General features: G+C 41.6%; 1 protein-coding gene across 1 annotated transcript in view; it reads right to left on the bottom strand.

Annotated features, from left to right (window-relative positions):
• The window catches only part of agbl4 (AGBL carboxypeptidase 4), a 400,933-nt gene that overhangs the window by 366,278 nt on the left and 18,486 nt on the right, over positions 1-16,169 (bottom strand). The window contains exon 3 of the mRNA XM_049587376.1: positions 1,987-2,111. Within this exon, the coding sequence (XP_049443333.1) occupies positions 1,987-2,111 (125 nt within the window). The remainder of the gene's footprint in view (positions 1-1,986; positions 2,112-16,169) is intronic.

Below are 16,169 nucleotides of genomic sequence, written 5' to 3'. Positions count from 1 at the left end.
CATGGTATGTTCATAGGTTTGACTTTAATGCTAGGCCATCCAACGAAAGCCCCTCACTAACTTTTTTTGTCATGAAAAACTGAACTTGTACCTAATATCTTCCATCAAATTTGGTCTGAATAAATATCCTCTTTATATATGTTATACATGAGCCTGTCACAATAAGTCTGTTATCGACTCATGTATATTAACATGACCTCAATCATTTTGCTGACCTTGATATTCCCATTGTGTTTACATGCATGTTTGTTTAGCCCAGGGGTCAGCAACCTTTACTCTTAAAGGCACCATTATTGACCAAAAAAAAAGCCGTGAGCTGCAAAACATATTTGAACTAGAGCACTCTATCATCTGTTCCTTGTCCCATTATCAACCTTTCCTGAAAATTTCATCAAAATCCGCTCAGAACTTTTCGAGTTATTTTGCAGACAAACAGACAAACAGACCAACACCGGCGAAAACATAACCTCCTTGCCGGAGGTAATTAAGGTAACAGCCTATTAAGTCTAAATGAGCATTCATTAATATGATTTACTACAGGGTGGCTACTCTGCAGTGGGCTATTTGTAATTATTTGGTACATTAACTTTGCAGCGTTGATGGTGAAAGCAAATGAATCTGTCCACACACTGTTAAATTCTCTAATTTTCTCCGAGACTTTTTCTTCTTTGGATTTGGAATCCATAGCTAGCCTTGCTCAAGAAACTCTAGGCTAGCCACCGCTACTGAAGCTCTGCAAAATTTAGAGGAAAAAGCATCAGGTCGTAGATGTATGACATACATTTTAGCTGATGAAACTTTAAAACATTTTTTGATTTGATGTATAAGCCCAAGCCCAAGGGAGCCACTGGAGAGTATCTAAAGAGCTACATGTGGCTCCAGAGCCGCTGGTTTAGCCTATTAGAAATATATAGAATAAACACTGGGATTTTACGTACCATTACAAGACGCGGGCACAGCAATTCTCCCTTTAATTTCTCTCAAGTCCAAAGACAAATAAAACAACACTTCAAAGATGACACAGCGCAGCTTACCGATAGCCTGCAGCTGCGAGTGGAAGAGGCACATTCCTGATAGTCACTAGCAACAAGCCAAAACATCTTTGTAGTTTGGGAACTGCCCATTGGTCCGACAGCCCATTGGTCCAACATCCCATTGTTCCGACCATATTAAACCCATTGTTCCGAAGTCCTGTTGTTCCGAAATCATCATGATGCCCTGTGGTTAAGGTCTGGTTAGGTTTAGGCACAAAAACCACTTGGTTAGGGTCAGGAAAAGATCATGGTGTGGATTAAAATGAAAAAGAAAGTGGCAAACACATAAGCTGTGAGCCTGCTTCACCTCAAGCCTTTCCCAGCTGACCCAGAGCCGGTCGCGGCGCACCATCAAGGTAGAAATACGCCTGCCGGGAGCCGTTCAGCACCGCGGACCGTCGGACTAATGGGATGTCGGACCAATGGGCTGTCGGACCAATGACATGGACCCTGTAGTTTTACCCTCCAACAACCTTATCCTCCACTTCGTAAATCTACTAGCAAAAGGAGCCAACTGCAGCACACCGGTTTGATTATGAAGCTCCACTAAGCTTGTCATTTAGTTAAGAGACATCGCTTGGTTTTGTTTATGATGGCCAAATATCTGAAATATGTCTGAATTTTCTGAAGAATCAAAAGTTCATTGCCTTATTAGGCCACAATATCATCATTATGTTATTATATTATCATTATATCAGTGGTATAAAATAGTCTCAAAATGACAATAATATTATTAATCACAATTAATTCTGGGATAATATATATCATCCAATGAAAGTAGTTATCGTGACAGGCTCATTTATACCAGACCTATTATACTATGGTAGTTATTGTTTGATTGTGCCAATACAGCACCCTTAAAATGGAATTCTGTGTGTGTTATGGAAGATGAAATTGGAAGAGAAGCTCTTCTTTATGGTGAAAACAGAAAACAGAACCACAGCATGCTGACCTGTGTCTCGCGGACGTTCTCCACTGTGAAGTTGAACCAGACTCTGAAGCGGGGGTTGCAGGTGTCAGGCCGGATGAAGAGGTCAAACTCAAACTCACTGATGTAGTCAACACGGCCAAGGTTCCCTGCAGAGACAGCGAAACAGCTTACATTAGCATTTAGTAGAACTGAGCAGTCCGCAACACTGAGACACAGTTCACAATCAATGGAGTCAAAACATTAGAAACAGACAGACGGGCAATCACAAGACAAGACGATGCTACCAAACAACACGTCCTCATTTCAAATTGAGGATCTCCTTTCAAAGACAGATGTGTTAAATCGATATGTCACAGTCAAGTGTCTACTAATAGGGCTTCACTGTCATGGAGGTCCTCTGCCTGGTTTATTACTGTATGTACAGTATCTGCACATTTTACTACCCTGGCAAGTCTTTCAAGCCAAGACGATACCCACAGAGAGAAGAAAGTATGAGGAGCAGAAAGACCAACAGACAGGGTTGTTCCAGTCATCCGTATCTGACACACAATATACTATCCACAGCAAAAAGATCCAGATGATCAGTGGAAGTATAATTAATCCGATGGGAACCATTTTCCCGCTTCCAATTCTCATAGCTGTCTATAAGATGACTGGGAAGTAGATGATTACATGACAAGCATTCTAAATATAGGCCTTGTCTGTATCTTTTGATATGTATGTGGACACGCATGTAGCGGAGACTCGTATGGTGCATGCACAAATTAATGATCGTCAGAGTGAAAGCAAAAAGTTGAGGGGGAAAAGTTAGACGAGAGCATGTTAGCCATCTTGTCGGAGCTGCACAGAAAAATGACGCATTGACAGCTTATTTTCCCTGAATGCCGCGCTTAACCCGATACATGAGACCTGTCAAGTCCAGGCAGCTGTTCAAGGGTTAAGTTCACTGGCAAGCCAGGCAAACTGTGAGGCTCAACGTCCCACACAACTCTACATCAGGGTACTGTTGACCACCTGGTGGCAAGTAGAACCATAGCAGCAGCACGCACACACAGACACAGCTGATTATAGACAGATGGGCTAACTACCACACTGTCAAAGTAGATCCCTCTCCTTCTGCCATCGGACAGAGCTAATCCACTAGTCAGCTTGCGACACACACACACTCACGCACCACACACACTTTGCTCTGCTCTACTGAAGCTACCCTCAGCAGTGCTATCCTAAGTTTACACAGGACTGCAGAAAACTACAAGGCGCTCTTACATATACACAACACCGGTAATACAGTTTGAAACTTTATATATATAGCAGTATTTTCCTTTTATCAAACACAGCATGCAACAGTAACGCACAAGCAGTGAGAATGAAATTGCATGGGGTTATTGTGTAACAATGGCCTGATGACTGATCCGTATTTACATCTGAAGCCCATCCACCAACAGCTTCCGCAGCTAGCACTAATGGTGAGTGGCGTCTCATTCCAGCACACTGGTGCCTGGAAAAAAAATCTCTTTCTGCAGATCGCTACTCTTACTGTTAAGGGAGTGGCTGAGCTACGCTTAAATATTCATCTACTCAGTCATAGACTCTGCTAATTCTACACTCTAGAAGCATACACAACAGGTTATACAAGTCAGGTTATACAGACTATAAAAGACGGGCTGAGAGGTGTCAGAAGAAAAGAGACAAGAATTCTGTATGTTGAGAAGTGACCTTTATCATGTTGAAGTTACATGTGCTGAGAAAGTATTAAGCGTGTTTACCTTTCTGACTGTATAATGTTACTGTGTGTCAGAAAAAACATCTGAGAAAAAGCTCTTTTCTCCTGTCAGGTTTGGACACAACATTGTGCAAATAATTTGACAATAAAAGTGCAAAGTCTACTGCATGATCTACCCATTAAGTTAGCTATCTGTTACTTGTGGACAGGCACAAGTAGCCACTCTAGAGATCTACATGTGAAAAAACCCATATAACCTATTAACTATAAAGTGTAATTATCAATTAACACATATAGTATTTAAGCATGGGAAAAATGTATATATATGAGAACTCTCAACATCATCTTCATATCATTAAACCTTGCCAAAGTACTCAAAATCAGAAGGTAGATTTAAAGTATGCTACACTTCTTAATTTAGTGTTTAGAGAAACAACCTGTTTTCCAAAAAATACATTTTCTGAAGTATTTATGATTTCATATTATGTAAGAGTTTGACATATTTTAAAGGGACAGTTCACCCCAAAATCAAAAATGCACATTTTTCCTCATACTCATAGAGCTATTCATCAGTCTAGATTGTTTTGGTGTGAGTTGCCGAGTGTTGGAGATATCGGTCGTACAGATGTCTGCCTTCTCTCCAATGTCACAGAACTAGATGGCACTTGACTTGTGGTGCTCAAAGTGCCTAAAAAATACTCAACAGCAATGTCTCTTTTCAGAAATCAATGTCTCTTTTCAGAAATCATTACTTTCATTATTTTCTTTCCACCAAACTACGCCCGCCAATTGTATCACCGCGCCCAAGGAAGAGTGCATCTACTCATGGACAAGAGGCTCGTGACAGTGCGTGATGTAAACATTGGCGTCCTCCTTGGCTGAGCTGTAATTTTAGCTAGCTCAGTGGTGCTAGGTGAGCTAACAGTAGGTAGTTCAGTAGAAAGGAAATAGTTCCTACATAAAACTGCTCTGTCTGTCTGTCTTGAGTAACCAGATCATGATTTCTGGAAAGAGACACTGCTGTTGCGTTTTTCAAATTTATTTTTTTGGCACTTTGACCATCACAAGCTGAGTGCCATCTAGTTCAATTATATTGGAGAGCAGGCAGACATGTCTACGGCTGATATCTCCAACACTCGCCAACTCACACAAAGGCAATCTAGACTGATGAATACCACTAGAGGAAAAATGTGTATTTTTGATTTAAGGGTAAAATCTCCCTTTAACTGTGTTTTTGTATGCAATGTGTTGTGTAAAATGCAGCCTTAATTTTCCTTGGGATTAATAAAGTATCTATCTATCTATCTATCTATCCATCCATCCATCCATCCACATCCTTCACTTAGCCAGGATAACAGTGGGCCCCCATATCATTTGCTGTGATATCATTACAAGGAGGAAGATGATTGATTCCAAGTCTAAGTTACCATCCAGCTGTAGTTTTTCTTGCACGGTGGCTGGCAAGCTAAGAAGTGGCAGGCAGGCAGGCAGGCAGGCAGGGACCAGCATTTTGGCTGGTTGGCAATGCAATCTTGAGCCATTGAAAGCAGATAAAGCCAAGAGCAGGCAGAGTGTTGAACCAGACCCAGCTGCAGCTAGCAAGCACGGACAAAGAGAGGAGATAGAAAGCAGAGCAGCACCTGTTCCCACAGATGTGTCATCGAATCGATCATCTCTCATACCGACATCACAGCTATTCACAGAGCTGACACTGCCAAATACAGCTTATTAGACCACGCTGATGATGGCCTCCAAAGGTCACCCCTCCTATCAGACTCTTAATAGCGCTATTCAGTGATAAAAACACAGCCACTCTGTAAGGTACTTTCATTATTTATATGGGAGCATTGTTTTTTGTTTGTTTTTTAGTAATTAAACTGAGTAGATACCTTGAAACCAGTATCAGAAACCAATGCACTGATTTGTGAATCTTGGCTGTGAAAATCATCCTCACATCATTATAGAACTTCACTGCACAGTCAACTGGAAATAAACTGAAAATGATGCTAATCAATTTTTCTGTCTGATTGGTATGGCTGCACTGCAGTCACACCATGAGTGAAACTGCTGTATGTCATTAAGCCAGAAGAAGGTTTGACAGGTTGTTGCAAATGTTGTTCGAAAACGATACAAAAACTGTGATGATAATTTACTTTGTTTTCAATCCATTTTCGCAAATCAGGGGCTTTGCTATCATTACTTATGATGGAAAGATTTCACAAAACATCACAGTAATTACCAAAGAAAAGCAGAGAAAAATATGCTGCTAGCTGGGTGCACAGAACAATCGAGTACTATTCATATAATTCTGAATGAATTGGGTGTAAATGAGGCCAATATACTGTGTTTGTCTTTGTCACCCCACGAGAATTCATCCACAGCAGAAGTCTTTGAGGAAAGTGTGACAAAAGAGTGAGGCCCTCTGGCTGCCTGCAGTTGCACTCACTCAGATAGTGAATACTGATGTGCACAACCATCAGCAAATAACCTGCTTCTGTGTGCATGAGCTAGGTGAAGCTATACATTTGAATTCACAATTTCTTTAAAGAGGGACAATAAATGATTTTCTGACTTGATTCGGATGTGACTTTCTTTGATGTTTAATCTTAAACTGGGAGAAAATAAATAAAAACAGCTGTATGGAGGTCCCTCCACCACACATCTGTCAAGATCTGTTGGCAGTTTAGCAAAGCTGAGCAACACATCCTGCTTTCAAATCCTGCTCACATGAAGAGATGGATAGATTACTGAACAGGCCTACTGGGCACAGGCCCAGGGGCCCAAAGTGTCAGGGACCCCTGGCCTTCACTAGCAAAATGTCACTCAAATGAATAAGTACTGACCAGGAAGAGACTAAAAATGACCACAAAGACACAAAAACTGACCTTTTAAGAGACACAAAACGACTAATGGCCGGTATACACTCTGCGATTTTGGGCTGTCCCAGATGAAAGATGGCTATCGAGGGAGAAACGTGGCGATATCTTTGGTCGTGGCTCTAAAACGGTGGTCTTACGTTGCACTGTGAGACAGGTTCAAGGACAGCCGTTGTCAACGTCTTGCGACCAAAGATAACCTTAGATTAAATTCTGACAGTGTCAGAAATTTAGGATGACTATCTCACAGTGTGACAGCAGCTACGACCTACGTCTACTAATCAACCAATAGAAATGCAGCACGAAATGACACAATGGTCACCGCGACACCGGCACTAAACCCAAACAAATGATCACTTGCTATGGAGGTAAAACGAACAAAAAGAAGTCTGTGGAACTCCCAGAAAGAGGAAAGTTTGGTGGAGCTGTGGCAGCAGAAGGCTTGTTTATTTGATGTTTCCGCCAGCTGCTATCATGACCGCGAGAAAAAAGATGCTGCATGGAAGGAAACTGCGGAGGAACTGCAACTTCCAGGTGAGCAAGCTACCTATGGTGGCGCAGATGAATGACGTACGCTGATGCGGTGCACGCTGATGACGTTGCATAATGACGCACGTCGTAACCTGTGATTCAGTGGTAAACGGCCATCGTACAATCTGCACACATCAAATTTGACTTCGTACCAAAGTTTATTTGATCCACATCCCACAGTGTGTCATGCAATGGTCTTGTAAGATTGCTAAAATCGCACAGTGTATAGAAGGCATAAGACATGCAAATGAACCACAATGACACATAGAATGACTATAAAGAGACAGACAGGACCTACAAAAAGACAAGGCCACTACATGGCAACAAAAATAATGATCACAAAGAGATGCAAAAGAACAACAAAGAGACACAAAACAACCAAAACAGACATAAATATACCCCAAAGAGACACAATTTGACCTTTAGAGACACAAAACAACAAAGACATGCAAAGGAACTACTAAGAGACACAAAACGACTACAACCAAAAAAAGAAAAAAATAGACAAAGACATGCAAAATAATAACAAAGAGACACAAAATGACTTAAAAAACACAAATATACCTCAAAGACACACAAAATTACTTCAAAGAGACACTAAACAACCAAAAAAGACATAAATATCCTTAAAGACATAAATTGGCCTTTAAAAAAACACACAAAATGGCATAGACATGCAGAGGAACTACAAAAACACACAGAGCGACTAAGAAGAGACACAAAACAACCAAAGAAAGACACAAATACACCTTTGAGAGATACAAAATTACCCATAAAGAGACACAAAATGACAACAAAGACATGCAAAGGACCTACAAAGACTCAAAAACGACTACAAGGCGACACACAAAATGACCACATAGAGATGCAAAAGAATAACAGAGACACAAATATACCTAAAAGACACACAAAATGACTTCAAAGATACACAAAACAACTACAAAGAGACACAAAACAACCAAGAAAAAGACATAAATATACCTCAAAGAGACACAAATCGACCTTTAGAGAGACAAAAAATGACAGACATGCAAAGGAACTACAAAGATGCACAGAACAACTATGAAGAGACACAAAACGACCAAAAAAGACACAAATATACCTCAAAGACACACAAAATACAAAGAGATGCAAAACAACAACAAAAAAAGAGGCAACCCGCACAAAGTCTGTGTGTCTTGCTCCTGTGTAGGAGAGGTGGTGGGGCCTTTTGCACATCTGTGCCCAGGGGCCCAATCTTTCATAATCCGCCCATGCATGGAAAGGGCAGGATTAAAAAAATCTTTTAATGGTACATAAATCTTGTCCTCCAAGGTCTGCTAATAATTTAAAATTCCTACTTTGAATACCTTCACAACAACCTATGCGTGTCTAATTGATTGAACTCCCCAAAAAACTAATATGCATACAATCATGGTACCACTGTTACTGGTCAGGAGGAGCCAAAAGATAGCAACCAAACTCATGTCTATCTGACTCTGCTCGTGAATACTGTAGCATGGGTAGCAATAGACAGCAGCCATGGGCAGCTGGGTTATTGAGCCAGATGCTGGAAGGCCTGACGTGAGAGATGGCTGCAGCTTCCACGTTAGAATTACATGTTCAGCCCGCGGAGCAGCGGGGATATGACACGCCATTGATCCCCGTTTTAATTTTATGGTGGCTACCTCCAGATTCAAACGCTTTGGTAGGCTGGTAGCCTGACCCTTTTAATCAATCCCATATCATTTAGTATTTAACTAACATAAACGGCCAACTGGTTTTTCTGAAAAGCCCTATGAAAGCATCAAAGATAAACTAGATAAAGCAAAGATAAGTTGTGTGGAGTCTGTATAATGGTGAAAAGAGATGCACAGTACACCAGATTTGTCAAGAATTATTTTCAGTTCTTTACGGAACAGACAGACTGTATTAGTGTAAGCAAAGCTAATGAACTACAGACTGAGAGAAGAGGAGAAAGAGGAGAAAAGACACAATTTCTAGTCCTTGAGATCTCTTGCATAATTCCTCTTGAGTATCATCGCTCTCCATATTCTTCTTCAGTGGTGTCTTGGCAGGTTATGTTGAATATCAATCTTTGTCCTTGAGGGAAAACTAGTGCAGCGTTTAGACATTAACAAATTGGTTTTCAACGAACAGCTTAGCCCTGCTGGTGCAGCCCAACAAAACACAATTGCTGGTTCTGAACAAGATTTTACACATGACAGCCTCTCCTTGAGGAAAACCCTGAACAAAACCCTCCGTCTCTCTCTCTATCTTTCTCTGTCGTTCTCTGATTTCCTCCTCTCCTTCTGTCTCTCCGTCTCTCTCACTCTCACACACCGATGAAAACAAATGAGGAAACAACAGCAAAAGGCGGAGCATTTTTCAAGAAAAGTGGGAATCACTATAACACTATATGTTTGTGCTGAAAACAAAAGTGTCTGTAGAATGGGTATGAAACCTGCATCATTACACAGGGCCATAGGCAAGTAAACAGGGTGCAAACACGAGGTGGCCAAGTGGACAGTCAGTCATTCACACATGGGCTCACAAACTCAGTGTGTGTGTGTGTGTGTGTGTGTGTGTGTGTGACAGAGAAAGAGAGAGCTGGAGAGGGAGCAGAAGAACCTGGCTAATGTAATCCCATTATGGAGGTACAAGAGGGAGCAGTCACAGTGCTCAGCCCACACAATGGGCCGGCCTGCAGCCTGTAGCTATGCACTGGATGGATGGTTTCTGCCATGCAGATGGATCATCGTACAGCGGCAGCAGCAGCAGGCCTGCCTGCCTCAGGCCTGAGGTGGAACTCACTCACACAACCAGCCATTAGAATGGTAATAGGCAGTTGTTTCAAAATGAAATAGACTGTGTGGTTACAGTGCTGCCTACTTAGCAGATGTGTCGGCTGTCAAGTCCTGAATCCTACATATTTAGTTCAATCACATAAATTCTCCATATTATGTATAACCATGAACAACACATTAAATATATACTGGTATAAGGCCCGTGCCAGATAATGCATTCAATTTATTTTAACTGGCAAAGGCGCGGCCATAACTGTGTTTAAACACCGGACAAGAGATTAAAAGAGTGCTGTACTGCTGAGGGAGAGCAGCCAGGCACCTTTTTAAACTTATTTTTTGCTGTGTTCCATTTCATTATTGGAAAACACATCAGTTTTCCCCCCGGCTGCTCTGCGGTGTGAGGAGGATTCCTGGACACAGAAGAGGGGGACTGATAAAGATAGAATTGATTCCAGCCAGCAGCAGCCGCAGCCATAGTGAAGGGGTCTCAGTTTAGACCTGCAGCTAAACGTCTGGTTTTTCTCTGCTTCTCTCTCACCGTCCTCCCCCCTCGTCTAAAGGCAAGTTGTCACAGAGGCAACATCAATCTCCTGCCTCATGACTTCTTAAAGCCTTGCCTTCTCCCCTGATGCCTTATCACTTCATCTGCAGGCAAGATTAAAGAGGTCACCTCCAAGTTTCCACAATCTAACTACCTAACAGGTATACTAAACTGCAGTCTATGTTTTTTAAACTGTTTAAATGATGAGGTAAATCTTCAAGGAATACTTGGATTGTTTTTGAAAAATACTCATATTGCAGAGAATTAGATGAGAAGATTTACACCACTCTTGTGTCTGTGCAGTAAATATGAAGCTACAACCAGCAGCCAGTTAGCTTAACATAGCATAAAGACTGGAAACAAGGGGAAACAGCCAGCCTGGCTCCATCAACGTCAACTAAATCCACCTAAATCCGCTTACTAATTAACAATTTATATCTCATTTGTTTTAAGTGTAAAAACGACAAGTTGTGGTTTAATGGGGACTCATGTGCCAGGCTAATTCTTGGCAGTCACTTCCTGGAGTCTCCAGTGGTTGCCTCAAAGGGATCATAATACACCTTCAAAACAATACTCACATGCTACATGTAACATTAAAGAGCTATGGGTGGTTGTAGTCATTTCTCCTGTCCAATACTTGGCGTGAAGGGATACCTTCATAGTGCAGTTACGCTGTAAAAAATGGAGGACATTCAAAAGTTCAACTGAAGTTAATATGAGTCTTAGCCAAATTGAGTAGGTCAGACGTCAGAGTGTGGAGATACTTTGGCAGAGCTGCAAACCATGTACAGCCATTAAGTGAATGACACAGACCCAGGCGGGGCTAAGCTAATGTTAATTTAAGTTCAACATGAAACAGATATGTGATGGATACTGTTCAGTAACTGACTGTTGAAAATCAGTGCCAAGGAAGTTTATCACCCAAAGCATCACAATTTAGTAGTGTAAGAATTTAAACCCCCACCAGCAATTAGACCTATCCCCTGGAACAAGCAGCGCTCTAAAGGCCCAAATGCACTGAAAGTGATAATTGACACATCTCATTTGACAACCATCAATTGATGCTCCTATGGCGCACTGCGGGCACAAGATTTTGAATTCCAGTCCCAAGGACCAGCAATATTTTAGGAGAAGATCACGATTTATGGTATATGTAGACAGGCACAAGTTTGTATTATTACAGGTACCTCCCATTCATTTTCTACACATTTCCTGTAACGTTACATCAGGCAGGAGGGCAGCTGTTGGGTGCGTGCCGCTGCTTTCATCAGTTGATTGGCAATAAAGCCACTGGGGACCAGCCATCTCATTTCATCTTTTATTTTTTTTTCCAGGTGGGTGAAAGTCACATAAAGCACAGCTAATCATAACTCTCTACCATGTTAATTAATTGCTGTTGTGAGGTTTATGTTGCAAGTTAAGTTTTATGCACAGTAGATGGTCAGTAAATGTGTCATTATAGATGACACAGAGTGGGTCTGTTAGGCTAACATAACTACCAAGGGCCTTAGCTTTTACTGTTCTTATTTTTTTAAATTTGACATGTGACAATATAACAGTTACAATCTACGGTAGTACAGTGTTTGGCAGTGGTAGCTGTTTATATTTCGCATTGCAGAATTGATCCTTCGCTAAGCCCCGCCCCTTTGTCATGATCTGACAAGATGTCGGAGTAAGCACGGAGCACACACTGTAACTAACTGCACTCCATGAAGAAACATTATCATATTTTTGGGACAATGAAACAGTGATTCCAGAGAGAAGCAGACAGAGGGGTCTACAGTCTGTGTTTGAAGGATATATCCAGGATGTCAAACTGACTCAGCAGCAATAACAGGTTAAAAAGACAAAGATAGTTTGAAACTAAAGCTGAACTATAGGCTACAGATCACAGCGTAAAAGTGAACCACCACATGACTGCTGATCGCCAGAGAAGACAATGAATATAAAGAGAAACTTTGCTGATATTGAACCAGCTGTGTGGCATCGCAGTGTGTACAGATGAACAGTGTTTGGCTTCGCCCACGTGCTGCTGCCAGCACCCAGACCTCTGCTGCCGTACGGGCAGGGATCTCTGGGGGAAGGCGAACAACGTTCATCTGTGCACACTGTGATGACACACAGCTGGTTGAATATCAGCAAAGTTTCCCTGCTTCCCTTCACTGGTTCCTGTACAGCAGGGTCAGTCTTTTTTCACTGTTATAATCATTATAAAGCAAAAGCAGCATGTGTATACATTCAGTAGGCTATATCTTCAGTAGCTAGCTAGCTAGCTTTGGAACAGGGAAGAAACATTTATCTTTTTCCAACCTCTCCAGGTAACGGGTATCATAAATACACAACGTGCCCCAGGCACAACATTTAGCTCCAAATCCACAAAACCAGCCTGAAAATGAAGGAAATCTGAAACAACTGCATTAGAGTCAATGGAGCACAGCTGTGTTGTTGTCGGAACCTGGTCTGAGCCAGCCCGATGCTATGTTATGATTGACCAGTCTGCATCCAGGGGTGGGACTTAGCGAAGGGTCAATTACAACTGGATAATTGCTCAAAAAGTTTCAAGCTAAGCTAACAGATCAAATATTAGCTGCTACACAAAACATCTGCCTCTGTCTCTTCATTGGGTCCTCATCTAACACTCCAAATTCAAACAAGGTCAGAGTAGGCGCCTTTTGACGCACTTCAAAATGCTTTTGGTGTGTGTTCAGCCATTTAAATCAATGTGTACTTCAAAACGTGACCGTCAGACACTCTCAGCGCCTTCTGGTCTTCAGAGAAACACCTCAGCCACAAACCATATCATCACTATTACTAAGTTCTGAATCTTTTAAGTGTCTGCCTCACACTTTACCAAGAACATTTCTGTTTAAAACCACCGGCCCTGACTGGAATATTCTGCTGTCCACAATACTGTCTGAATATAAAGCCGCATTTTCATTTAAATTTAATATCTAAAACAATCTTGTCTGATGTGTTATATTACCACACACACACACACACACACACACAATAAGTGATGGTGTATTTGTAAACATTATGTGGAAATTGTTGTGAAAATAATCTTAATATACAACAAAACCAGGATAAGAGCAAACAATAAGAGGGGACAATGAGGGAAAAAAACATATTGTTATGAGTCCATCTATGCTCCAGTGAGCTCCTCGTTTCAATATAGATGAAGAAAGCTGGGCCCGGGGACAGCAGTGAGATATGCAGGCAGCCCACACATATCTGATGATGTACAGGCCTGCCTGCACATTCTAAAGAGAACACATTTTCGAGCTAGCCTTTTATAATTGTATTTTTTTCCGTCCAAAAGGCCCTAGAGCTAGACTGGTATGCTCCATCTGAAGCGGTTGGTGTAGTAATGGGTCATAGTGATGCATTCATACTGGGACTGGCTTAATTGTATTATCAATCTCATCCAGACAGTGCTTTAGCCCCACAGCTCTGGACATGCTACTGTCAGACACTCTGCATTAGTACTGGGGAGTGAACCATGAGGAATTGCGATCTTCACTTTCATCTGTTTCTCAGGCCTAAAACGGTGGGTTAGCTGGTTGGATGATGTTTTTATCAGAATTTGGGCAGCACTATCCCTCAGTTCTCATCCTCCCTCCATCACTTTCTTTCTGTCTACCCATCTGTCTGTCACTCTCTCCCTCTTTATCGTTTGCTTTTGCTGTGTCCTGTGTGTTGGTGGCCACAAGTCTGTTCCAATTTCATGCTATCTTTTAACAAGTTAATTATGTTGAGCCCTACAAAGACTGAGGACAGACAGAGGAGGTGGTGGCACTGGCAGAGGGACAACTGCCCAGGTCGCCTCTTTGTTGTTCTATCTTGTTTAGTGTCTTCCGCTCCGAGCACTCTCCCTCATCGCTTTTCTCTTCTCCTCTTTCTATATTCTCTTGGTGTAACTCCCTCCTTCCTTTTCCTCTCTTCCCTCACCCTCAGTAGTAATCTTTCCAGCGGCTCCAGTGGTGGAGGAGAGTTAGGAGATAAAAGCGTAGGGAGCTGAGGAGTCCTTGGCAAGCCTAAGGCAAGGAGAAGGTCAACAGGCCTGCTAAGAAGGGCTGTTATCATCTTGGTAACATGTTATCGGAGAGCCTGCAGTAGTGTTTATTTACAGTTATTGCTCCCTCTGGGTGCACACTTCAACGCCTGGGGCTGATTGCTCTGTAATGAGTTCAGGAACACAGGGAGCCGATGCAAGAAAAGAAGAGAAACAAGGGAGGCAAGAAATCACTGGCCAATAACCAATAGGTCAGCAAGAAAAAAAAATCAAGGAAGAAAAGAAAACGTCGGTCATCGAAAATGCAGGAGAACCAGACAAAAAGCAAGTGTATTCTTCTGAACGAGACAGTTTTTCTTCCCAGTGCCTATGTCCTGCCATTCAAGAGCATACAAATCACCCCAAAGTGAACAGCAGTTTCTCAAATGATGTACAGCCCAGTTAATCCAGTACAGCAGTAAATGGCTCTTGACCTGGAGTCAGCTATATTTGTTCTAAAGAAGGGCCACTGCCCAGACTTGAAACACTTGATCTCCTTCTCCTTTGTCCAGAATCCCTCCTGTAATTTACTTAACCAGTGATGCTTTTTCTGTATTTATTTGCCTGACCAGTCCAGTGTTGTGCGGGCTAATCAGATTGGTCCATATTTAACGGGCTGAAAGGTGAAGTGGCAAGAGTGAATCCAGGAGTCGAGCAAATCAGAAGAGAGGATGTCTGTAAATCCCAGGGTGGGTTTTTCAACAGTTAGTAGCAACGCAGAGGAAATCTCTCATTGTGGAACAGCTTTTCAATCTAGGGAATTACACTAAGTGCTGCTACTGTCAATGCAATGCCAGCTTTTCAGAAAGAAAGAAAAAATGAAAAGGCAGGAAAAGGCAGCACTGAATGCCATTCAAAAGCCTTGGCTGAAGATCAAGGAGTTTTTCAGCAACCATTTTTCCAGGCACTGCATCCAACCATCATGCAATTAAGAGAAATTAAGATACGAAGCAATAAAAATATATATATACACATGAAAAAGTCACAAACTACACATAAAATTTTTTCTAGAATATACCATAAAAGTAAATCCATCCTATGACAAGCTAATCCCTTTTTATACCATCGGATATGGGAGATTAAGAGACATAATTTGGTAATTCAATTTAGACATAATTCATCAGAGAAGAAGAGCGCAGGGAGATTTTTGGGATGAAGTTTCTCCATCACAGCAGGAGGCTCCAGATGATGCCAGATTCACGATAAAGAGTAGATAGCTGGGATGACTTAATTTAGAAAGAAAAGACTGCAAACATCTCTGTATGTTAACATCTCTGCATTACATTGTGGTAAAGTCATAACAGCAAAAGGATGGGAAAAGAATCGAAACACTGGGAGACAATCCCAGTCAGTGGAGTTAAAACACAGCAATTAATTGTTACAGACATCATGCTGGATCACAGAAATGACTGTTTAGCAAATGTTTATACTGTCATTGTAGTGATTCTCCAGTTTTTCTATGAAAGACATGTTTGACTTTGACAATTTAAATGTTGTCTGTTATAATAGTACATCCCAATTTGTCTCCCAGTGCTGCTTACATTCAGACAGCATGTCCTTCTCTTATAATGCTTCACTGCACTGTGTGAAGATTGCTGAATTAATCAACACTTAATCAACACCTAGACCTTAATTCACATCACTAATTGTATCCAACAAAACAACAACAAAAACACACACGGCATAGACAACAGAA

The sequence above is a fragment of the Epinephelus fuscoguttatus genome, linkage group LG10 (assembly GCF_011397635.1).
Source record: "Epinephelus fuscoguttatus linkage group LG10, E.fuscoguttatus.final_Chr_v1".
Classification (NCBI taxonomy): Eukaryota; Metazoa; Chordata; class Actinopteri; order Perciformes; family Serranidae; genus Epinephelus; species Epinephelus fuscoguttatus.
Note: the sequence above shows the minus strand (reverse complement) of the source record. Positions and strands in the feature narration are given on the sequence as shown.